We start from the raw sequence: 22,474 nt of genomic DNA, 5'->3' as shown, positions 1-22,474 counted from the left end.
TGTGCCAAACTACAAGTAGAGCGTCACGAACGCTGTAGATCAAGGTTTTACCAAATGCGTCCCTTGCTGGTGATGTGCGTGTTTGCGTTAAGCTGTTTGACGTGATCCGCACGTTGCGAACAATTTTACATAGAATGATACGTCTAAAATATCTCGCCGTAGTCAAGAAAAGAAACAAACTTTTCGACGGAGGTTCTTTCAATCTTCTCAATCACACAGGTGAAACGGCTGCCGAGACGAACTTCCCCATTACGTCAAGAAATGGCTACGAAGGTCCAGCAAATGTATGAATATCCGCCTTTCGCTAATCTATTGAAGCATTCGGTGTCCCAAAAGACTGCGTCTGCAAACGACAAGAATGGTGAGTGCCGGTTCGACCAGGAAACCTCGAAGTACGGAGAGAGAGGATCCGGCGATCTTGTGCGTTGAAAGTGTAATCGGTGGTCTATCCTGGAGAGTCGAATATCAGGCTACCTGCAGAACGTCACAGTTCCTGACTCAACATTTCAGTGGTTGTTTGGACGAGAGAGAACCATACCAAGAAATGTTGGAGGCAACGATAGATATCGCATATGTTGCATTGAATTTGAAGATCTTCGCAGCTTTACAGTGAAATAACCCTATCCTTTGGGTGCTTTTACAAACAGGTTAGAGACTCACTGATCTCTCACTTTTATAGACTACTGCCTGATGGCGTCTTGCAATGCAAACGGATCTCCGTGCATGAACAAGGTTGTCTTACTCGACATACTAGCTTCTGATCCCAGGATCTTACTCTTTGCAGGACAAGTAAAGAACGCCGATTTGATGGCAGTCTGCAAGGTCTCTCCTTCACATGAGATCCATGTATCGCGAGGAGACGATGTGTTTATATTGTCTGGAAAGATAAACGTTGTTGCAAGCCATGTGGTTTCTTCAAGGTTTCGTCCACCAAGGTACGGATTGATGGTTCTATCAGATTGATTTGATTCCATAAACTGATCGTATATCTATTGCTACAGATTGATTCAACTGCCAGATGACGCTTCAGATCCAGACGAGTTTTGGGACAATGAAAGACTACGACAATGGAAAAAGTTGAACCAAGGATTTAGGTCCACTTTCACCTGGCCGAATCCAGGAGAAATTGCAAAACCTCGCTTCTCGCATCTCATAAGCACAGTAGACGTTGGATTCCGATATCTCAAACTCGACGCAATTACAGAGACAAAGACACCACAATCATCGATTATGGGAGCTCCTGGTGTTGCTGGGAATAATGGGAAGGAAGGCGCTCGAAATAATCTAGGAGGGATGATTGGGTCCACGAGCGGCATACCGCTTTCGAGAGATGAAGAACTTCGTATGGTGCATGATGCAGCTTTAGACGTACGTGACTCTCTACATTTCTGACTACTAGATCCAGTTGCTTTCAAGTTGCTAACTTTCACTCGATTTCACAGAACTTTGCTCTCTTGGTCTTTAAGATAACACGAGTAGACCATCTCGACCAGTCGGAAATGCCGCCTAGGCGAACACTGTTTGAAATGTCAAAAGATGGAACATGGAGCTTCTCTGAAATCAACCCATAGTCGATTGAACTGGGGTGTCAACTTAGAATATGTTTGTAAAGACTTGTAGTATGGGTATACTGGGGTTGTTGATACATTTGCATAGTAAAACAGAAACGCACAAATTATACATTATATAAAATAAAGGATTCCTCATATCAATTCAACCAAAACCATCTCTTTTAATGCTTCAATTCAATTCTCTGTCCAGGAACCCAGTCCTCAATAGCCTTGCCAATATTATCCCAAAATTGTAATTCCACCGTCAAATCTCTCGCCTTTTGGTAGTCCCCTTTATCAAATGCATCCTGTAAACCGAATTCAGCTCTTATTCTTTTCTTGTCGTTGACAGCTTTGACCTTTAGGACTTCATCATCTGTTTCTGCTGATTCGAGGTCTTCTCGTATGTCCATTACGGCAGCGAGGAGGTCTGGGTTTGTGAGGGATTCGGATTCCGATATTTGAATTCCGTGTAGATTTAGCTAGACAAGGTGAAAGAAAGATCGATGTCGGTCTTCAATTAGAAGTCGTGAATACAGGCATTTTTGGTCCATCGTTCAACATACCATATACAAGGCACGCGTCAACGGATCCCTCAGCACTTCATAAGCCTTGTTGAGCTGTGATGATTGAGCATCAGCAAATGATCTTTCGGTCTATCAAGAAATGAGGATTAAGCGTTAGCAAATGGCACTAGTCAGTTTTGAAGCACAGTCCTTCAACTTACATCAGATCTCCCCACCACACCATCAGGATGCACCTTCCTCTGTAGCTTAATAAACGTACTATGCATATCCCGTAATGGCACCTCAAATCCTTCCTTGAGTCCAAACGTCTCAAAATACGACTGATCTCGTACAGGCTGTACAACACCACATATCGTCTTTTCACAATGTAGTTTGGAGGGTGCTGTTAATGGCGTGTGGCATCTCCAGCATTCGCTCTTATTATGGGCTGAATGTGATTTGGACGAGTCGGTCGATGTGTTGTGGAATCGGTTTGTGGTGATGCGGATTTGGTGAGGGGTAAATCGAGCTCTAACGGGCTGGATTGTGTTGATTTGATATACGTTTATGAGTGCTCGTAGTGCTGTATAGTGTCTACTGGCCATGTTTCGTAAAGACATTGTTGGCGATTTGCAATCGTGATATTTAAAGTTGTCAAGTTCAAGGTTTGTCAGCGTTACTCGTCTGATATTTAAGGTATTATTTACTTATTTTTTTCTACGCGACCTCACACTATTTACACGTATTATGCAGTCCGACGAATTCTTATGAGGGTTTCTTGCGTCGTGAAATAACATGATTCAGTTCATCGACTAAAAGTAGCTGCTGCCGTAGATCCAGAGCACCAGCCTTTTGGATCTTCGAGTTTTCCTCAGAGACAGATATTTTCATCTAACACCAAGAAATTAGGATACAGCTGATGAGTAGCTGAATTTGGTTTGCTTCTACAACTTACCTTACTACGCCTCTTCACACCTACATCCACTACAATGGCTGCTTCTCCTTCAAACAAAAGTGGGTCGTCCTCTGAATTTCCCGTTAAATCGGATCTACAGTTCTCCTCCTCCTCTTTTACAGCCGTTGTCGCAACTGATATCTCCTCTGATGAAGCACAGGGAATCATAGAGTAACCAAGTTCCCAGTCTTTAAGTAGAGTTGATAGTTCTTTTCCAGCATCTTCATACTCCTGTCGAGCCGATATCCAATCATGCTGTTTACATGATTCATGGCAGAGCATCAATCGCGCTTTGGCTGTGTGTAGACTAAGATCTGCGTCACGTAAGAAGCGGCTTAGTGGAGTAGACTGCATGGAGTGTTCAGTTGATGGTTTAGAAGACGGTTTGGGTGACTCGAAGCCTATCGAGATAGAACATATTGGTGTTTTCTTTTTGCCCAAGGACAACTAATTTATGAGAAATCAACTTACAAAGTATGCGATTGAGTTCACGTTCAATTAGATCAGCTTGGGAGTCTACAAAATCATGTGACATGCCAGATGGCAAAAGAATGTACACACTCTCCTCTATTCGCCGGAGGATTTCGATACTCTCTAAGAGGACTTCTTTAAAATGTGACTGGAGGTCTTTAAGTGACGCAATCGAATCATCAGCATCATTGACTTTATAAGTTTGCTGAGAGAGTTTGTTTAACACGTTCCGCATTGATTCCTTGACCAGCACTCTGAGTCCAGGAAGCCGTTTTGCAGAAACTCTAAAGCTCTGTTCAATGTTGGATATTGGGGCCATTGGAGACGATCTGAAGCAAGTTATGGAGTATTTTGTTGGATTCATGATTCAAGCAAAAACTTATGCAGTACTTTCTCTCTCACAGTCGATAACCTCGAGCCAATAACTCTGCTTCCTGAATAAGACGAATAGCCTTTGAGGTAATCTTTTCCAAGCGATTTATGGAGACAGCAAAGAGCCTGAGATTCGAAATAAAGCGCTCTTTTATGTAAACGTGGGAGATTCGAATCTGCATGGAAGTGTCGTTAGGTTGACACAGACATAAACATAGATCAGTTTACATACAGTTGCCAGGGCCAAGAACAGCGCCGAAACGATGCCAAAGAGCCATCCTTTTTGAAAGAGAGCAAGAAAGCTTGACGCAACTATAAGAATCAGCCATGGATTGGAAACTGTTCTCTCCACTGTTGATCGTAAGGCTGATCGTGTCAAGATTGCATCTTGAGGGTTTGAAATCAAGTACTCGATGCACTCATCAAACACTGACAAACGAGAGCCATCGTTGGATTTGAGTAGAAACGGTTGAAGCAAGGTCAGCTATGTAATGGATGAGAATTGTGTCAACAAGCGCGGCGTAAATGTGTAATGTTTCAAAGATATTTACATGACTCCAATATGAGATTGATTGTGGATGAGATTGATCATTAGCAGACACGAGGGCATCCTCTTCTTGAAGTGCTAAAATAATCACGTTCAATGTTGTTGGGTCGCTACGTATAAATCACGTTCATAGGACAAAAGGTACCTTTAAAGTAGTCAGCGAGTGGTCCATCATCATAGACTAGAAACTCTTCCAACACGTTGTTTGACTGTACACTCTCCATCTTCGTCCTCCAACAAGACAATCAATAAACATGCCAATTGCCTCGAATCAAATGGATTCAGCCAAGATCATAGCAGCATCGCACAAGCATCCACGACCAAATACCGTATTCACTTATGGAACTGCTGGGTTTCGCATGCAGTAAGTCCAATTCAAACGAATGTTGAATTTGTCGTGATATTGAATTTGCTAGCAATAAACTGATTGTTTAAACCACCAAATTAGTGCCAATAAATTGGATTCAGTCATGTTTCGAGTGGGTTTACTAGCTGTTTTGAGGTCCAAATTCCATCATGGTCGCGTCATTGGAGTTATGGTCACCGCTTCTCACAACCCTGAAGAAGTCAGTGCCTTTGCCTGTTCTATCTTTGATCTATGAATGCTTCACGTTTCCTTACCATATTTGCTACAGGATAATGGTGTCAAATTGGTTGAACCCTTGGGAGAAATGTTGGTTCAAGATTGGGAGGTTTACGCTACTCAACTTGCAAACGCTGCTACTGATGATGACTTGATCAGTGCCGTCAATGCTATTGTCACAAGTCAGTCTCTCTCCATGTCCACTCTTGCTCGTGTTATCATCGGTCATGATACTCGGTATGTACAGAGTGCCAAAAACCTAGGCTTCACCAGTAGCCAATTACAAGTCGCGTTGACCTTAACCTCTTTCGTCAATTCAGACCAAGCTGTCCTGTTCTGTTAGCTTCACTTCAAGATGGAGTAGACGCTTTGGGTGGCGAACTCATTCAAGCTGGATTGAAAACCACCCCTCAACTTCACTACCTGACTCGATGCTTGAACACGGCTGGAACTCCCGATGCTTATGGTGAACCTACTGAAGAGGGCTACTTTGCAAAGCTATCTGAGGCATACAAGCGTATTGTGGTATGTGGAATATTCTGTCCGTTCCAGTGATGTGGCGATATTGGCAAACGGTGTTTTGGCCAACAGGACAAGAACGCACCAAAAACACAAGTGACGGTAGATGCAGCAAACGGAGTTGGTGCTCCAATGATGAAAAAGCTCATCGACGTCATTGGCACACAACATCTCAATGTCAACCTCGTCAACGATGCTGTTTATGTCCCTGGAACACTGAATCACGATTGTGGTGCCGATTATGTAAAAGTAGGACAAAAGCCACCTGTTGGCCTTGATTTGAAAGTTGGTGAACGGTATTGCTCTCTGGACGGTGATGCTGATCGTATTGTTTACTACTACAAGAGTCAAGGTAGCATAGCATAGCAGGCATTCTTTGGACTGCCGCTTTTATCGCATCACACATGACATACATGTCCATTTATAGATGACATTTTCAGGCTTCTTGATGGTGACAAGATTGCTACTTTGGCTGCAGGATTCATTATGGACTTGGTTCGAAAGTCGAGCGTCAAAGTCACTCGAAGTGATTCAAGTGTCTCTGAAGTTCATGTTGGATTGGTGCAAACTGCATATGCTAATGGCAGCTCTACAACATATGTCAAGAACACGTTGGTGAGTATTTGTTGTTCTCGTAGTCATCCATTTTTATTTGGACTTTGGTGCAAAAAAAACTGAAAATGCTATATTTCAACAATAGAATGTACCTGTCGTCTTTACTCCAACTGGTGTGAAATATCTGCATCACGAGGCAGAACATTTCGATGTAGGAGTCTACTTTGAAGCAAATGGCCACGGCACTGTTCTATTCAGTCGTGAAGCTATACGCGCATTCAAATCTTCAAAGGGGTAAATGCGTGCCGATAGTACGGAGACGTTTTCACTGATTATCCATCACTTTCTAGATCTACCACTGAAGCACAGGATGCGTTGGATACATTGGTAGCCTTGACTGATCTCATCAACCAAACAGTTGGTGATGCGCTGTCAGATATGTTGATGGTTGAAGCTATTCTTGCATGCAAGAATTGGTCACCTTCAGACTGGGATGCTGGATACACTGATTTGCCAAGTAGACAAGAGAAAGTCAAGGTGGGACAATTAGTGATGTCCATTCTGATAATGATTTACCCTCATTTTTCTTTTGTCGCCTTCTTAGGTCTCGAATCGATTGGCGTTTGTTGCAATCAACGCTGATACTGAATTAGAAAAGCCGGATGGATTACAAGCCAAGATCAATGAGCAAGTGGCCAAGTTCCCTAGTGGGCGCTCGTTTGTCAGGTACGTGAAAGCGGTTACTTGCCTCTGGATGATGTCTTCCAACGTTCCAATACGAACTTCAACAATCATAGACCATCTGGAACTGAAGATGTGGTACGCGTTTACGCGGAAGCAGACACACAAGTCAATTGTGACCTATTGGCCAACACGATATGTGGCATCGTGTTTGATGAGTTTGGAGGAGTTGGTCAACGACCTGAAAAATTTGTCAAGCTGCATTGAGCTTAAAGAGCTAAAACTAGATCCAAGTTCTTGATTGTAAAAAATTGATTTTTTAATACTTGTACATCGCGTGAGAACGCGAACACTTCGAAAATCGAAGCACTGTTTTCGCACAACAAGCATTCTACTTCGAAAGCACAGAACGGCAGAGAGCTTGGGATTTTACATATTTTACGAGGACTACGCAGCTCTGTAAATGTCAGAAGATTTCGGCCCGTTGGCAGGCAATGATGATTTCGCAAAGGCATTTGCTCAAAGGAGGATTTCCAGTTCTGTCGATCCATGGAATACAGGGTCCACTACGAATTCAAATGCTCATTCTCCAGTATCGGTATCTCGTAAGTCTACTCGCTTTACTTTCAGATCCTTTCTGTGCTGGCATCAACTGGCTTCATCTGTTTAAAACACATCTTAACACCTCTTGGGTTTTGTAGAAACTAGAACGGTGGACCTGGCCGCTAGCATGACAGCCGATGATGATCTCATATCCGCACACTTATCATCATCAAACATGTTTGAACGACCATCGACAAAACACAGCAATAATCATACAACAGACGACACTTCACCATCGTCTACATCCACAGGCCCATCTTCATCAATCGAATCAGACGATCCATGGAGTCATCAGGGAGCTACTCCTGCCAGGAAACAAGCTTTAATAGCTAGTAAACCTGTATCTGTCTCAGAAACCGAAGGATATGTTCCAAGTTCACCTCCATCACATAATCAAAGGCATGTCGAGTTTGGTGGTGTGTCGTTTGCTGAGACTCCTCCTCAGAGACCACATGTGAAGAGTACAAAGTTGCCTGATTTGACGAATTATGTTGCAACGGCGTATCCAGTCAAGGTACCAACTTGATTTTGTTGTAGCTGTTGGAAGCAATGCTGATAACAATGGTACAACATGTTAGGTCATGACGGCTCCTGAGAAGGGTGGTGTGGTTTTCAAGCATGTGCAATATGTTGTTGAATGTTCGGTAAGGGCCGTAAGCTTTTCTACCTCTGAGTCATGACATGGCACTCAAAATTTTTGAACTCAAAGCTACCACCTGCACGCGTGCTTCGACGGTACTCGGACTTCGTATGGCTGCTAGACGTTCTCAGCAAGCGGTACGCATTTCGATCATGTAAGCTCAAAAAGCTTTACCATAGTTCACACGAACGCCCTTTCGAGCTTCAAGGTCTTACGTCATCTCGTCGATAGTACCAAGTCTCCCTCCCAAAAAAGTCAATGCTCAATCAGACGAAGCCTTCCTTGAACGCCGACGTAGAGGTCTAGCTCGCTTTTCAACCTTCATAGTTAACCATCCTGTGTTGAAGGAAGATGTAACAGTTGGAGCATTCCTACAATATGGATCAGATATTGCCACGTATAAAAAGGGACACAATCTGCCTATTGATGAAGAATATGTCGATGCAGATTTCGGTCCAGCAGAAATGGACTCGCTACCTTCTGACTTGGATGACCGATTGGCTAGTTTGAAGGGCAATCTGGATTTTCTGAGTGATCAGTATAAGGAGTTATGCACGCTTATGGAAAAGATATCGAGAAGGGCAGATGGTATGATCTTGTTGAATTCGGCTGCCAACTTTCAAATCAATCTAAGATTTTATACCTTTTTTTGCAGGATCCTCCCAGGACTTTATGAGATTTGGATTTGTGCTCAAGTGAGATTTCAACTCTCTAGTATTCGTAATTGTGACCTTACTGACAATTTCTATTGATAATAGTGCATTGACTGAGAAGCCAGATTGTCAAGAACCAGAGTGTTTCAACTGTACGATCACAAAACCACCAACTTTGTTGCCATCGACGTTTACAATCTCTCCATTTTAGGTCCTCAAATCAATCATGGATTTTCTCACATCGCTGGAGGCTTACAGAAAATATCACGCCTCATGGAAGAAGAAGCGTCCAGCACCTTTGATGGGGTGCTCGAGAGCCTGAAAGCTCATCGAGATTTGCTCATATCGTTGCAGGTAGTCAACGATTGAAGTCGGTACGATCTAATCAACTCAATAGTTTTTTGTTCGTTGACACAGGAATTGTTTCAACGACGTGACAAGGCGATCATTGCACAACATGCAGCTATTGATGCCCTCAAGAAACGCATGACACAGAACGATACCAAAGCAAAAGATCTTGCATCAAAAGGAGGACAGCAGAAGGAAGTTGAGAGGTTGGAGAACTGTATCATTCAGGTAATAAGTCCGTATTGTCGGAGTTTGCCTTTTTCCCTCTCATGAATCCCTCCCTTCTCCTAATTAGGATCGTCATGAGCTTGAATGGCAGTCGCACAAGATTGATTTCATACGTTTCGCATGCTGGCAAGAAATGACATGTTATCATGCTAGAAAAGGATTTGTCTCTGGTCTATATCAAAACTATGTTCGAGATCAGGTGAAGTACAGTCAGCAAATGTCAAGTATATGGGAAGAGCTTGGGGCCAACATATCTGAATTGCCAACATCTTTCTAAAAAAGCATTGTAAACGAGAAAGATATAGCGAGAATGTAGATATGCTTTTGTGAAGTAAAAGGAACACTACAACAGAGAATTGGCAAAATAGATATATAGTATATAGTCCGAGATAGTAATTATTTACTACTTAGTACAGAGGGAGTTTCTACCAGGAAGATGAAGTTGGAATCGCTTCCTTTTCCTTGTTGTAATCTTGAACTTTGGTTTTCAAGTCTGGGTCAACAAAGAGGTCTATGAGAAAAAAAAAAACGTCAACACTGTGACGGGGAAACAAATGCTTGCAATAACAAGAATACCTGACGTGAACTCTTGCACATTGGTTGGTTGCTTGAGCAGTATTTGATGCAAAACATACTACGAAAAATGCAAACGTTAATGTCGTTGATCTTAACCACGAAACGATAGATCTAAGGCATGAGCATGCATGTTTTGTTGTTACTTGTATGATATGCCTTATTTCTGGATGTGCTCGTAGGTATTTCTCATTGTCTATTCGTTGTGCGATCTATCAAAATTATTTTGACTTTCAGTTGACGATTTTGGGGATTCTGATGGCGCAGGGTAGCTTACTGCATCTAATTTCAATTGTTTCATGAACGCATCTTGATATGATGTCTCTGGTTGGACTGCTTCTTTGGTTTCCTCCATTACTTCGTGTTTTTTGGAAGCTGCGAATGATTGAAGGCGTTCATACTCGATCCCTAAACCAGAACATGTGCAGAGCATGATTTTCAATTGCCAAGTCCACGCTTCCAATCAACAATCAACGAAAAACGAAAAAAGTCTGCGAGACAAGTGCACTGAATGATTTAAAAAGTCTAAATATTTTATAACAAGTTTGGTGGTTCTACTTCCATTATAGTCCGCTAAATCCTTACTTTATATTCTCTTTTGCAACACAAGCTATGTCCTCTCTTGACCTGCTTATTCAATTTCAAGTTTGCCAGACAACTTGTTAGCTAATGCATCCACCTCATCATCCTGATCAGCTTCAGGTTCCTTTTCTTCTTCCTCCTCCTCCTTATCTTCTTCCTCGTCCTCTTCATAATCCATATCATCCAGCTCGTCAAGAGCATCAGGATGATCATGAGACCTCAATATATCCTTTATATGTTGAACGACACTTGATTCAGCATCAAATGCGTTTCCATTCAGTTCCAGCATGGCAAGACTCTTTTTATTGGTAATCATATCGGGTATAAGTGCAGCACCAGCTGTATCAATTTCCCCAAATGCGAGATTCACACGTTCGAGTAATTCGTGGCCTGGTGTCAATGCTTTTATAATAGCAGCTGATCCTTTTATACCAAGTAGACAGTCACCGATGTTCAAATGTCGTAAGTTATTGGTGAATACGGGTAGCGCTTTTGCGAGAGCCATTGATCCTGTATCTGTAAATGTATTATCTTGTAAATCCAAGGTTTCGAGTTGGGTGCAATGTGCGAGTGCTGATGCGAGTATTTCAATTCCTTCGGGACGTATCGAGTTTTGTGGCATACGTATTTCTGTCAAGCTGGCATGAGCAGCAAATACTTTTGAGAGGTGTTCTGCGCCCTTTGATTCGAGACGATTGCGACCTGCGATAAAGACTCGAAGAGATGATGTTTTGCCTTCCTTGACATTCGTTTCTTGGGCTTCTAGCAGAGCTGATGCGATCAATCGTCCTCCTTCAATACCTAGCGATTTGGTGAAGATGAGCTGCCAAGTCAATAAAGCAAAAAGACATTGGACATAACCACATACCCAATCCATTATTGTTGAAGCGTAATACTTGTATATGTCGATTATTGGATAAGAGTCTCATCAAAGGTTTGGCACCAGCAGGACCAAAAGCATTGTCAGACATGTCGACTTCAACAAGGTGCTCTTTATCTTCCAGTGCTTCGGCAAAAGCATCCAATACCAATGGGATCTCTTCACGTAATCGGCCAGTAAACATGTCGGATAGATTTACTTTCTACAAAAGATTAGAACGTAGTAATTAGCAAAAAATGTGGGGTTTGATTTTTTAATGTCGATTGAAATTCACAGCAATTAGACGGGAAGACAGCTATAACATACCTGGATTAATATCTTATCTTTCAGAGCAGCAGCAAATGCTCTTCCAGCCTCGACTCCTACGGTATTCCCACTAAAGACTACTTCGCTCAAATTCTGGATTTGGTTCATTTCTGCAATCAGTTCCTGTGCATCCTCTGCTGTATTCAGCTTCAATCCTCGAGCTCCAATCGTGTATACGGTACTAGTCGGCATTTTCGATGATGCTTTTATTGGAGATGTTCCTATTGATGGGGTCTCAGTTGCCAACATTGTCCAATTAGGTGTTTGGTGTGTTTGCACAGTCGCTTGATCGATCAGAGCAGAAATTATGATGAGAAGAAGGGAATCGCGGCCGACACGCGACGGCAATACAAATCTGAATCTGTAAGGTTTGGCCTCGAATGCATGTTTACGCCGCCGACCTTCCAAAATTACCAAATTTCTTACTCTTTGGGAAGCCACTTCCAACGTGTAATCTCTAATAGACAATAGATACGTCTTGTAGATTGTTCAATTTCATTGAAAACCTCTGTCCAAAATTGATACGTAAAGGCCCTCTGCATTTCTCAACCCGGGCTTGGGACCGGCTATGGCAGCATTACCTACTGTATAGCTACCAACCACGTCAACGTGGATCCCCTCTATGCTTTAACGCCTCCTCGCTTGACAAGGTCATTTAATCTCAGCAGAGCCGAGAGAGTCCTTACCCATGTCACCAACCTCGGTCTTTCCGTCAATGGACGAGCTCACGAGGCGGAAGAGTGTTTATGGCACGATGAGCAGCTCATCTCGTGCGTATGGGTACTACTTACAGTTGCCCTGCTGCTGACGTTGGGAGGGTCATAGTCCTAGATCCATCCAGTTTTAGGCAAAGGGCACTTGGTTGAACACTTGATGTCAATATCTTACCGGAAAAGATACGACAGGCAGAGATGTGGATGGGCAATGAACGGTTCGGTTATCCTCCTTAGATTGCGGCCTTATTGACCTTGTAGTACTGGCCTGAGCTGCACAAACCAAAACAAGGATGTGAGTGATTTTGACGGCAAGTGCAAAAACAGTATCAACCCATGCTTTCATCAAAATGCCATGCTCTGAATACGTACCTACAGTGGTCTGGAGGTCTGGATCTTGCTCCTACAGACCGTCTGTCCAATCCTCTAGCGCTTGCTTGTTGGATTGGATGTTTGGAATGGAAAAATGGATTCGAGGAGAGTTGGACCTGAGACAGACACCAAAACGGCGTAAAAGGACTTTAACCAATCGAATCCATCGATGAATTGCTCATACAGTATTTGTGAACCAGTCGGAACTCATCAGATTTACGCTGTTGGACAAAATCTGCAGATGGACGCTATTTCGTATTTTGGTCGTTCCAGGAGAGAATCATGTCTATCCAATCAGCAATTTGTGGTGCTTCTATCAATGGCGATCTGCTGATGCTCTGAGAAGATGTGCGTACGAGCTGTTACGAGGGGCTAAACATTCAAGATTCTACTTGGACATTTAGTTGCAAGCTGCTACAGTCCTAACACTAAATTTCGTTACACTTGCGCTCACGTATTCGTTTCTTAGAAGCTTCACATGGGATTGGCCTGAACGGTGCTAGAAGTAGAAGCCACCGCGTGGGGGCCAAGAAATCGCTCGATTGAAACGTTCCCAAAGTTGGCCACGCTATTCACATGCCAGCCATTCACTAGCTGCTTTAGAGGACACATTGTCATATACACCGATTTCAATATTTTCAAGCTCTACGACTCTCGTTTATTGTTTTCGACGTTTGGGTGGGTTGCTGGGTATTAGAAATAACAATGCCATCTTTGTTGCGCCTGCTCACCTTCTCCTCGCTTATTGAAATGCCGGAGGTTTATGCCTCTCGCAAGACCGAATCGCTACGAGGAGACCCTCTCGAGAGCAAGCTTCGTATTTTAGTGCAATACGTACGATTCTTTCATATCGAGGATAGGTGCTGTCGTAATCATAAATTTAGTCATCCGGGATTAGCTCGGAATTTCCACTCACTGCATTTCCTCCGTAGATGTTCCTCTTTTGAAACCAAGTGATGAACCCACTTCAGCATCAGCCTTCCATCTTCGCTTCGGTGTGAAGTGGAATAAGTAATATTCAATCCAAAACACTTCCTCACTAAGAACACGGGCTACTCGTATTGAGTTAACGAAATGAGCACAAAGCATTGCGAGGTCAATTTCCGAGATATGGCATCCTGATTTTGCTACTTTGAGATCTCCGTGACCTTGCTGTGCACCTTTAATTGAACATGAAACGCACATCTTCAACGCTTCAATGGTGTAGGGGTATCATGCATCGTTGCCATTCCATAACTGGTTAATTTCGATGCGACACGAGTTCAAATCTCGTTTGAAGCATTTTTGGTGTGTAACGCCCATATTCGGTCTAACTGACATCGGGAAATCTTGGTGCAGGTTGTATCATCCGTAGCTCAGAACAGACTTTTTGACAAAACTGATTCGCCATACCGCATGTGTTGGCATGTCTTCAGGAACATTGAGGGCATTTACATCCTATGCCCATTTTCCCTGTGGGGAACGAGAAGCTAGTGAGTGGAGACTTAGTGATTTCAACATCTGCTTAAACTTGGTGATTTAAACATCTGCTCAAATCGAGGATGGACATGCAGCACCCTCATTGAATTGTCGCTAGTATCAATGATGGGTTGACGACAGGTTTTCTTTTATGGCATTACTTGGGTGCCACCCGCTTTGCCTAAATTTCAATAATACCAAGCAGTTTCTTCATGGGTCACAAACAACCTCTCTATCGGCTCGTAGGAAGGACGCCATGGCCCACATGGCCCAAACTGTGTTGTACTGTTTATCAAATTGGGTTTTGATGGGCATCGCCACGCTGTGTGTTGAAATTCAATACATTGAGTACCACATCATAACTCTATGGCTGCCTTGGAAACAGTTGGACAGATGTTTTCTGTGATCTGTTGTCATTGACCTTACTTGATTTTGTTTTCGCATTCAAGATGTCAAGATCTTTCTCTAGCCACATAAACTTTGAGGTCAGTCGCATCACAACACCATGCATACCTGACGAGTTTAATGATGGACCCTCAAATATCGTGTTTTTTGTCCGTTAAAATAGAATCTACTATGCAAACAATGGTTGAAATGGGCTCCACAATGTTAAATCGTTGGCAACGGCACGTCAAGCAGATACGATCGGAGCTACAAATGCATCATTTTGAAACCCATCCTGATACAACAACAAAAAACAGACCTGCTCCAATTTGAAAATGATAAATGTTGTATATTTTACTCCCTCTAAACGTTCTAATTAACTAACTACTTTTAATTAACTATGTACTAACCAAGTCCGTAGGCCATGTATCAACCCTCAGCGTTAATTTGTCAGTCCATGATTCAGCCATGCCCTTTAAAAGGACATCTTTCTCTTGGTATCGTTCCATAGCCCATTGTGTCAGTTTTTCAGGATCAGTCGGCTACAAGAGTTGATTGATAGGGTTAGAACGCTTACGTTTTGCTCACAAGAATGCAGGTGAAACCGGCAGCAACAAAACAAACATGAAACTCCTGCTTCTGCTTACCAGTGAATCTAAGGCATATCTCTTCACATGCACATGAAACTTGTATTCTCGGTCTAGAGAACCTGCGAAGACTCTTAGGAGACTTGGAGAATGTTGTAACCCTTTTGTGACGTGTTTGTACACGATGGTAAAGTCATATACGTGTTTGACATGACTTTTTCTGAAAGCCTATTACACAAAAATATAATATCAGCAACTTGTTGGTAAATGTATTCCACAGAGATGATGACTAACATTAACAGTAGCAATAAATCCTTTAGTTCTCGGTAAAAGGACTCGATCTAGCTGTGGTAGGCCCTTGTCTTTTGCAAAGGCGTGACTCTATAGTTGAAATACGTGTCAATTACCGCCCAAAAATCATGACTGCCAACTCATGATGCTTCCCAATCTGTACTTACTTCAGGCACCTTCTCAGCAGTGAATCTCGTACCCTCCAAATACGAAATCAGCCAAACGGGTAATTCCAAGTCTTTAATGTTTGCAAAGACCTTGGCAATTGTTTTAGAGTCCGACAACCAATTCCTAGCCATGAATGGCATTCCCATAGCCCACATTCCTAATGCGTGAGACATATTTAGTATATGGGTTGTTGGTAGGGTTTCAGAGGGCTGTTACAGCAGCATACCCCAGCCAAACAAAGGTATCTATGAAGATTAGATTGAGTTGGCTCGATACAATATGAATAAAATCTTGCATTCATACCCATTTGAGAGAGTCTTTGGCAAAGTACTTGCAGTTTCCCAACATTTTTCTTCGGTATGCTTGAGTATGTATCAGAACTGCAAAAGTAGATGATCGATGAGTATCGTATGTGCACAAGGAAGTGACAATGATGCATACAGAAGTCCGAGAAGCCGACGTGGTTTGATATGATGAGAGCATTTTCACCATCTGGGAGCTACGTGGCGGAGGTGTGAGTGCAAGTTCTACAGGAGCATGACTATACTTTACAGGAAGATAACATCAAGATCAAAGCAGGCTTACATGGTCGCCACTGAATGTGACTTTGGCCCGATCCAGACGTTCGAATATCTCTTGTAGGACTCTCCATACAAACCAAGCACATAGACAGTTGAATGCAGCCGTAGTCTTTGGCGCAAATGGCATCATTGCCAAGGAAACAAACTGGAGGACATTTAACACAATGGTCGGCCTAGGTTGGCAATATAATGTGAGTTAGCGTTTAGTGCAATGTGTCAAGGTATGAATGTTTTAGCAAGGAACAAGTGTATGAGGTGGAAGACAGGGTGACTTACGTGCATAGTCCTACTAGGAGGACGACAATCCGTAATGTGCTCAACATTTGCATCCTTTGTCTCTTATTAGTTGTTCCCTTAAATAGTCAGCTGGTTCAACTTGAAGATTTGCAATTTGCACGAGCTATTGGAACAGAGAGAGATAGGGAGTGTCAACTTGAAGCCGATGATGGAATGGACACGTGGAAGTGCTGCCTGTCAAGTAGATGCCTGTCAAGTTCAACTCAAGAACGTTGGAAATTGAATTTGAGGTTTTTTTTCTCTCATCGATTTACGGAGCCTTGGAGCTTCATGCCTGGCTTCACACCAAACAAGGTAAGCTTCGCCCTAAATGCATATACTGTATTGGATGCACATGTCGGGATGATGACAACAGTTATATCCATTCATTGAAGTACATCAGCATTGAACATCCCATCATCGAGGATATGGAGACTTGCTGGGTTTTCTGGCATCTCTCGTAATCTGACTTGATGCGCATGTTCTGATGCGGGGAATCCATCATTGGTTACCGTGATTGTGTTGGTTTGACATTCCGTTAGGACACACTCATACCTGGTTTTGACAACTCGGCTAGAGTTGTTGAGGCTAGTTGGTGCATCAGGTTTTGATGTGCCTTCTTATGTGTGTGTGCTATTGGGATGTCATCTCTTCGTCTTGTATCAGGTTTTGGTGCAAGAGGAGGAAGTCAATCAATCTGATGCCTGTGGTCAATTCCTTTCTTAATGGTACCTAAAGAGAAAAAGTACAGCCTGCTGACCGGATATGCATGGAAAAGATGCCGAAAGCTGTATACGAGAGAATCACAACCACACGGATCTAACAAACCACTCTTGACCTATTAGGTAAAGCTCTTCCAAGTTGTGACCTTCATCCATTTTCCTGGGACTGATATCAACCTTCCATGCGGTTACGCTCAGAAATTCAATGGAGATCTATGACCTGATGGTCGTGATATGTCTCTGTTTCCAGCTTTTTTGTTGTTGATTCTTGTACTTCACCCATTTTTCAACGCGAATACACGCCAAATACATTCAGATTCTTCTTATCATACGCGATTCTCTCTGTTTCGTTGCAGAGTCGGTGCTTGTAATCTCGCAGTTCGATCGTGGCTAGTCAGTCACAATCTTACCCACAAAACTTGGAGACAGCATGGCCGACCTCCTGAATATGATCATAGGGAAGAGGCTAACGCCCGACGAACAGGTACGCATTACTGCATTCGCTTCGTTGCCTCTTCCTTGCAAACAATCGTACCAAAACTCGACACTTAAACTAATCACCCAACAACATTTCACTTTACAGGTCAGGAAATGGAGATCAGACATGCGCTCCCAAGAACGAGAAATAGATAAACGCATACGCTCCATCGAAACTGAAGAAGCCAAAATCAAACGAGATATTAAAGCAGCTGCAAAGCGAAATGACACCACATCATGCCGAATCCTCGCCAAAGAAGTTGTGAGAGCAAGAAAGGCTAAAGAAAGAATGTATACTTCAAAAGCTCAGATGAATTCAGTTGTTATGCAGTTACAACAGCAAGTTGGTGAGTTGTGGTGTTGGAGCGGCAAGTTATACTGTCGGTGATTGTTGTTGATTCTTTTTTTTTTCAGCTATGGTCAAAGTCGCTGGACATTTACAAAAGAGTACAGAAATGATGAAACTTGTAAATAAGCTGGTCAAGCTGCCGGAAATAAGTAAAAATATGGAGGAAATGCAACGAGAGATGATGAAGGTATCGTACCCATATACAAGCAAAACAGGCTAGATGGATCCTTCGTATATCGCTATTCTCACTGATTTCTCGTACTTTTATTAGGCTGGCATCATTGAAGAAATGATGAATGATGCGATTGAACTGGGTGATGACGATGGTATAGAAGAGGAATCGGATGAGATAGTAGATAAGGTTCTATTCGAATTGACGGATGGTATGAGATTTGCTCAGCCCATGGAGATTAATTCTACCTTTCTAATTTTTTTGGCTGACACTCGCCTTGTTTTCAGGTCTTCTCGGACAAGCAGGTTCAGTCAAGCAGGATGAACCAGACGAAGTGGAAGAAGAACCAGCAGAAAAGGTCATGGCTGCTCGCCTCAAAGCTCTGAAAGCAACAACGTGATTTCTCATCATTAAACATACGCACATTTACAACATAATCCTCAGGTTTTTAACACATTCGGTGTTGCAAAGAAATGGGATGCTTCTTTTTTGTAAATACAATAAAATGGAAATTATGTTTATTGACACGGGTGTTTTGGCAATCAAGGTGTGGTTTATCGGACGTCTAGAGCAGAAAAAGTACATAATGAGAAATGGATTGGTAGAAGGTTTGGTCAAGACAAACCACTTACACTTGTTCATAAACTTCTTATGGAAATCAGACCTCAGCATATCATTAATAAACCTCTTCTTAGGCACCTCGTCAACCCCTTTAGCCTGATTCTTGAAAATCACATCATCATCCCACCGTCTCTTGACGCTGAAGTCCTTTGGCCCACTACCAACAACCCCCATACCAGCAGCACTACCAGGCATACTCAATAACGGATTCCCACTAGCAATCTGTTCTTCTCTCTTCTTGTCTTCTTCTTCAAGACGTTCCCGTTCTTGACGTTCCTTTTCTTCAGCACGTTCTCGTTTGATTTTTTCTAATTCTCGTAAGAGTTCGGCAGTGTCGTCTTCATCGTCGTCATCGGAATCGGAATCGGACGCGTTGCTCTTGTTTAATGTGTTGTCCTTGTCCGAGTCGTCATCTTCAGAGTCTGTATCGTCGGCGTCAATGTTTTTGATTGATTCTAGGCGTTTGGTTGCGCGTTCTTCGTCATCTAAAGGAGAGCGATATATTTTAAGAGCAAAAAAGCATTGCTAAAAATCTAAGACGTACCGTCTTCGCGTCCTCTCTTCCCCTTCACAAGCTTTCCTTCAGCTTCTTCCAATTGCTTCTTCAAGTCTCGCTCCTTGATATCTTCTGGAGCATTCTGACCTGGTTGTCTACATATACAATCACATCAGCACAATCGTCGTCAAAAGTACAACACTTCTTTTCAACACATGGGCCAGACATTTACCGAGTCTTGAGAGTCAATTGTGAAGGCAATGATCTAGCACCGATCTGCTTTGTAGGAGCAGCTCCCGAGTCTCTGTTTGTGTATCCTCCCATTGCTGTTTTTACACGGTGAAATGATTGATGTTAGATTTGAATACACTCAACATCCCTTCCGAGCAAGAGTATGGCTGTGTGCAATCGACGAATGTGTACCTGGGTTCCATGTTGGCCTAAAAGATATTGAAACATATTAGTTTCATTGCTTGAATCTTTTGCAAAACTCGGGAATGTTTACCTAGCTGCCGAAGTCATTTTCTGATATAAAACAGGATGTGAGGCAGTTCAAGACTTAATAAATTAGTGACTTGGAAGACAGAGAACGGGTTGGCGAATCCTACTTTTGTTTGCCTTTGAGCAGGTTGTTATGATACGAGTTGAATGATGAAATGTGAAGTACAGCTCCTAAGCGTGTCAATGAAGCAATTATCGTTGAATTTCGTGTTGATTTATGGATCTCAATGCTCTTTACGCTCACACACGCTATCGTCAAACAGTTTCCAAATTCTATATTAACATATATACAGATGCTCAAGGATTTGATCTAACAACATTGCGCACGAGTCTCTTAATCATTTCGTCGTTTTGAACTACAGCAGCTTTAGCTGCACTGATCTTCTCAAGCTATCAGTGAAAGTATGGGATTAAATCAAAACAATTTGATGTGGTGGAAGTAAGCGACAGTTTTTTCACCTGCTCCTCAATACTCCCTTCAACAACCTTCAGCTGAGCTTCCAGAGGACTGAGTATCTCCTCCGTCATCCGAACCTCATCCTGCAACATTTGCTTGTATCGATTGGCCTCAGTCCTCCAACTTCCAAATTCTCTGTTCATGGCATCTAAATCTTCTTGGATGTAATCTAGTGTCTTGCCCAATGGCATGACTGATTTGCATAGTGTTTGTATGAGATTTCGAACTTGTTCGACCTAGTTGATTTTCAAAATCAGGAAAAGTTCCAAAAAAAAACAATGATAAATGGCAACATACCTCTTTGGCAGCAAAGGACTTGTCCTTTGGATTCACGGGTTTGCCGGACAATGCTTCTGAATCCTGATTGTCGAAATCACGTCGGGTTTCCAAAATCTTGCGAACAAGACCACCTAGGTTTCACAATTGATCAATCCCAAGCGAATTGTTTTGATCTCGGGAATCCTTACCATGCTTCTCATCTGGACTAGAGGTGTCCATTGCCTATGTCAGGTGCAAAAAGGAGGTTGGATTCGCGTCTCTATGGCACAAAAGCACTTGAAACCTACCATAGCAACATCCTCAGCAGCATGCGACACGAGAAACTCGTCATCAATGGTATCAATTTTCGATTCCGTAAACACAACGGGGACATTCCTAATTCGAGGGGAAACATAATTTTAAATCCCCGATTCATTCACCAACAACAAAAGACCCACGCAAGTCACGTACGATGCAGCCTCCTCTGCATCTTTCTGACCACGCCTCTCCCTCGGAGGCGGCGGTTTAGCAGTCGTAGGCCTCGGTGCCATTCGAGAAGACGGTCGTGGTGGTAACCTCTGTTGCTGTTGATTAATTGGTGATATATTGTTTGATCTCGAATCATCAGCTTCCATCATACTAGTGTCTTGACGAGCTGATTGTTGAGGTGGAGGTGAACTTGCACCGGCCATATCATTACCGCTTCCAAAAGCAGCAGCAGCAGCAGCAGATTCATCTTCTTCGGCATCCGGTCCTACGTCTTGCTGTAAATCTTCAGCTGATGGTGCGTTACTTTCTTGTAGTGCGTCTCGGGAGTTTGATGTTGATGAAGGGGCTGCTCTGCCGGGTGACCTGGATTTACTGGTGCTGCTAATTGATTTAGATGGTGTTTTAGTGGCAGGTCTTGATGGCGATGGTCGTTTGGATGGTTCTGATGCTTTTGAGGTTGATCGAGCTGGACTAATATTACTACTACTTGAAGCAACAGCCGGTGCCTTCTTCTTTGGGTCTTTGCTTCCTGCATCTGACGACCGCCTCACTACTTTTGCAGACGGCTCAACTTCTTCTGTTTGTTTTTTGACTATTTCTGCAGGTGGTGGTGGTCTACGTTGTTGACTGGCTGATGGTGGTCGTGCTGGCCGTTCAGGTGGCCTGTTCTCAGTTTCTTCGGTCACTGAAGTTGTTGAATCTTGGTGTCCACTACAAAGAAATGTTGAAGATCAGCATTAATTCTCGTCGAGCGAGAAAATGCAGGGTTCAATTTTTCAAATACCTAGATTCAAAGAGAACGCGTTCGACTGCCTCACTGTGAGGAACCTTAAATGAAAGGGATGGTTCAGCATAATTCGTCACTAGTTCCAAATAGATCCATTACATCACCTTCTTGATAATAGCCTTCCCTAGCAGTTGCAAGAATGCATTCGTCTCTTCAGGCTCTAAACCAGCAACAATCTTTAATGGATTTGCCCTGACTGTTACTCCCGTTGACAATGCTATTTTCACAGTCAAGATTAATCTATGGATCCCGTTAAAACGAAACGAACGAATTACTTACAAACTGTGTCTATAATCTTTTTCAGGAAAGCCACTTTGGCATCCTTCTCCTATAATCAAATTCATGCGTTAACAACTGCGCCCACTTTGATGTCCAAATGTTGTGAATATAAGACGATGCAAAACAGATACCGACCTTGACATTTTCAGAATTTAATTCGGGATCAGTAAACAGTCCTTGTGCCCATCCGGTACTTGTTACAGACTCTGTAATCAAGTCATGAAGAAATCGAAATGGAGGTTTTGACAAGAGTTTACTGGTCAATGGTGTCTTTTTGATGAACCGCGATAGGATGTCAGCTGTTATCTTGGTTGAATCTTCTAACGACATGGTTTGGAATGCCCTTCCTGTTGTGAAGTCGGCGAGTCCAACTAGGTTTATAATTTGATCTACGACAGACAACACAGTAAAAATCGCGATCTGAATCAAAGATGTCAAATTTAAAATGTTTTATGTGTTTGACACTTATTTCAGAGCTGTTCCT

General features: G+C 42.7%; 8 protein-coding genes across 8 annotated transcripts; 4 read left to right on the top strand and 4 right to left on the bottom strand.

Moving 5' to 3' along the window:
- Nucleotides 1-261: 261 nt before the first annotated feature.
- Nucleotides 262-1,571, top strand: SmJEL517_g00380 (uncharacterized protein; the record flags this gene model as incomplete). Its single annotated transcript, XM_031166310.1, has 4 exons — nucleotides 262-361; nucleotides 680-935; nucleotides 1,002-1,368; nucleotides 1,443-1,571. 4 exons carry the CDS (start codon nucleotides 262-264, stop codon nucleotides 1,569-1,571), a joined length of 852 nt encoding a protein of 283 aa, XP_031027961.1.
- Nucleotides 1,572-1,732: 161 nt separating this feature from the next.
- On the bottom strand, nucleotides 1,733-2,676 carry SmJEL517_g00379 (uncharacterized protein; the record flags this gene model as incomplete). The annotated part of the gene is made up of 3 exons (XM_031166309.1): nucleotides 1,733-2,032; nucleotides 2,117-2,206; nucleotides 2,278-2,676. The coding sequence occupies 3 exons, from the start codon at nucleotides 2,674-2,676 to the stop codon at nucleotides 1,733-1,735; spliced, it is 789 nt and encodes a 262-aa protein (XP_031027852.1).
- A 1,979-nt stretch (nucleotides 2,677-4,655) lies between these two features.
- Nucleotides 4,656-7,006, top strand: SmJEL517_g00378 (uncharacterized protein; the record flags this gene model as incomplete). The annotated part of the gene is made up of 10 exons (XM_031166308.1): nucleotides 4,656-4,765; nucleotides 4,850-4,967; nucleotides 5,037-5,221; nucleotides 5,305-5,509; nucleotides 5,576-5,855; nucleotides 5,931-6,118; nucleotides 6,204-6,352; nucleotides 6,409-6,595; nucleotides 6,663-6,784; nucleotides 6,856-7,006. The coding sequence occupies 10 exons, from the start codon at nucleotides 4,656-4,658 to the stop codon at nucleotides 7,004-7,006; spliced, it is 1,695 nt and encodes a 564-aa protein (XP_031027853.1).
- A 196-nt stretch (nucleotides 7,007-7,202) lies between these two features.
- Nucleotides 7,203-9,488, top strand: SmJEL517_g00377 (uncharacterized protein; the record flags this gene model as incomplete). The annotated part of the gene is made up of 10 exons (XM_031166307.1): nucleotides 7,203-7,344; nucleotides 7,441-7,856; nucleotides 7,921-7,986; nucleotides 8,052-8,136; nucleotides 8,214-8,570; nucleotides 8,638-8,677; nucleotides 8,741-8,787; nucleotides 8,847-8,989; nucleotides 9,053-9,211; nucleotides 9,279-9,488. The coding sequence occupies 10 exons, from the start codon at nucleotides 7,203-7,205 to the stop codon at nucleotides 9,486-9,488; spliced, it is 1,665 nt and encodes a 554-aa protein (XP_031027850.1).
- Nucleotides 9,489-10,415: 927 nt separating this feature from the next.
- On the bottom strand, nucleotides 10,416-11,801 carry SmJEL517_g00376 (uncharacterized protein; the record flags this gene model as incomplete). Its single annotated transcript, XM_031166306.1, has 3 exons — nucleotides 10,416-11,167; nucleotides 11,235-11,448; nucleotides 11,553-11,801. The coding sequence occupies 3 exons, from the start codon at nucleotides 11,799-11,801 to the stop codon at nucleotides 10,416-10,418; spliced, it is 1,215 nt and encodes a 404-aa protein (XP_031027864.1).
- A 3,076-nt stretch (nucleotides 11,802-14,877) lies between these two features.
- SMI375 (1-acylglycerol-3-phosphate O-acyltransferase) lies at nucleotides 14,878-16,435 on the bottom strand (the record flags this gene model as incomplete). Its single annotated transcript, XM_031166305.1, has 9 exons — nucleotides 14,878-15,021; nucleotides 15,127-15,294; nucleotides 15,361-15,447; nucleotides 15,525-15,682; nucleotides 15,752-15,770; nucleotides 15,829-15,905; nucleotides 15,967-16,024; nucleotides 16,111-16,279; nucleotides 16,383-16,435. The coding sequence occupies 9 exons, from the start codon at nucleotides 16,433-16,435 to the stop codon at nucleotides 14,878-14,880; spliced, it is 933 nt and encodes a 310-aa protein (XP_031027848.1).
- A 1,099-nt stretch (nucleotides 16,436-17,534) lies between these two features.
- SmJEL517_g00374 (uncharacterized protein) lies at nucleotides 17,535-18,502 on the top strand (the record flags this gene model as incomplete). Its single annotated transcript, XM_031166304.1, has 5 exons — nucleotides 17,535-17,588; nucleotides 17,688-17,928; nucleotides 17,996-18,117; nucleotides 18,202-18,313; nucleotides 18,390-18,502. 5 exons carry the CDS (start codon nucleotides 17,535-17,537, stop codon nucleotides 18,500-18,502), a joined length of 642 nt encoding a protein of 213 aa, XP_031027849.1.
- A 154-nt stretch (nucleotides 18,503-18,656) lies between these two features.
- Nucleotides 18,657-22,320, bottom strand: SmJEL517_g00373 (uncharacterized protein; the record flags this gene model as incomplete). Its single annotated transcript, XM_031166303.1, has 16 exons — nucleotides 18,657-18,667; nucleotides 18,735-19,208; nucleotides 19,268-19,374; nucleotides 19,452-19,545; nucleotides 19,643-19,659; nucleotides 19,725-19,744; nucleotides 20,048-20,110; nucleotides 20,180-20,413; nucleotides 20,475-20,587; nucleotides 20,645-20,678; nucleotides 20,744-20,831; nucleotides 20,907-21,635; nucleotides 21,709-21,752; nucleotides 21,816-21,928; nucleotides 21,991-22,039; nucleotides 22,126-22,320. The coding sequence occupies 16 exons, from the start codon at nucleotides 22,318-22,320 to the stop codon at nucleotides 18,657-18,659; spliced, it is 2,385 nt and encodes a 794-aa protein (XP_031027851.1).
- Nucleotides 22,321-22,474: the final 154 nt, after the last annotated feature.

Source organism: Synchytrium microbalum (genome assembly GCF_006535985.1).
Source record: "Synchytrium microbalum strain JEL517 chromosome Unknown SmJEL517_scf0001, whole genome shotgun sequence".
Lineage (NCBI taxonomy): Eukaryota > Fungi > Chytridiomycota > Chytridiomycetes > Synchytriales > Synchytriaceae > Synchytrium > Synchytrium microbalum.
Note: the sequence above shows the minus strand (reverse complement) of the source record. Positions and strands in the feature narration are given on the sequence as shown.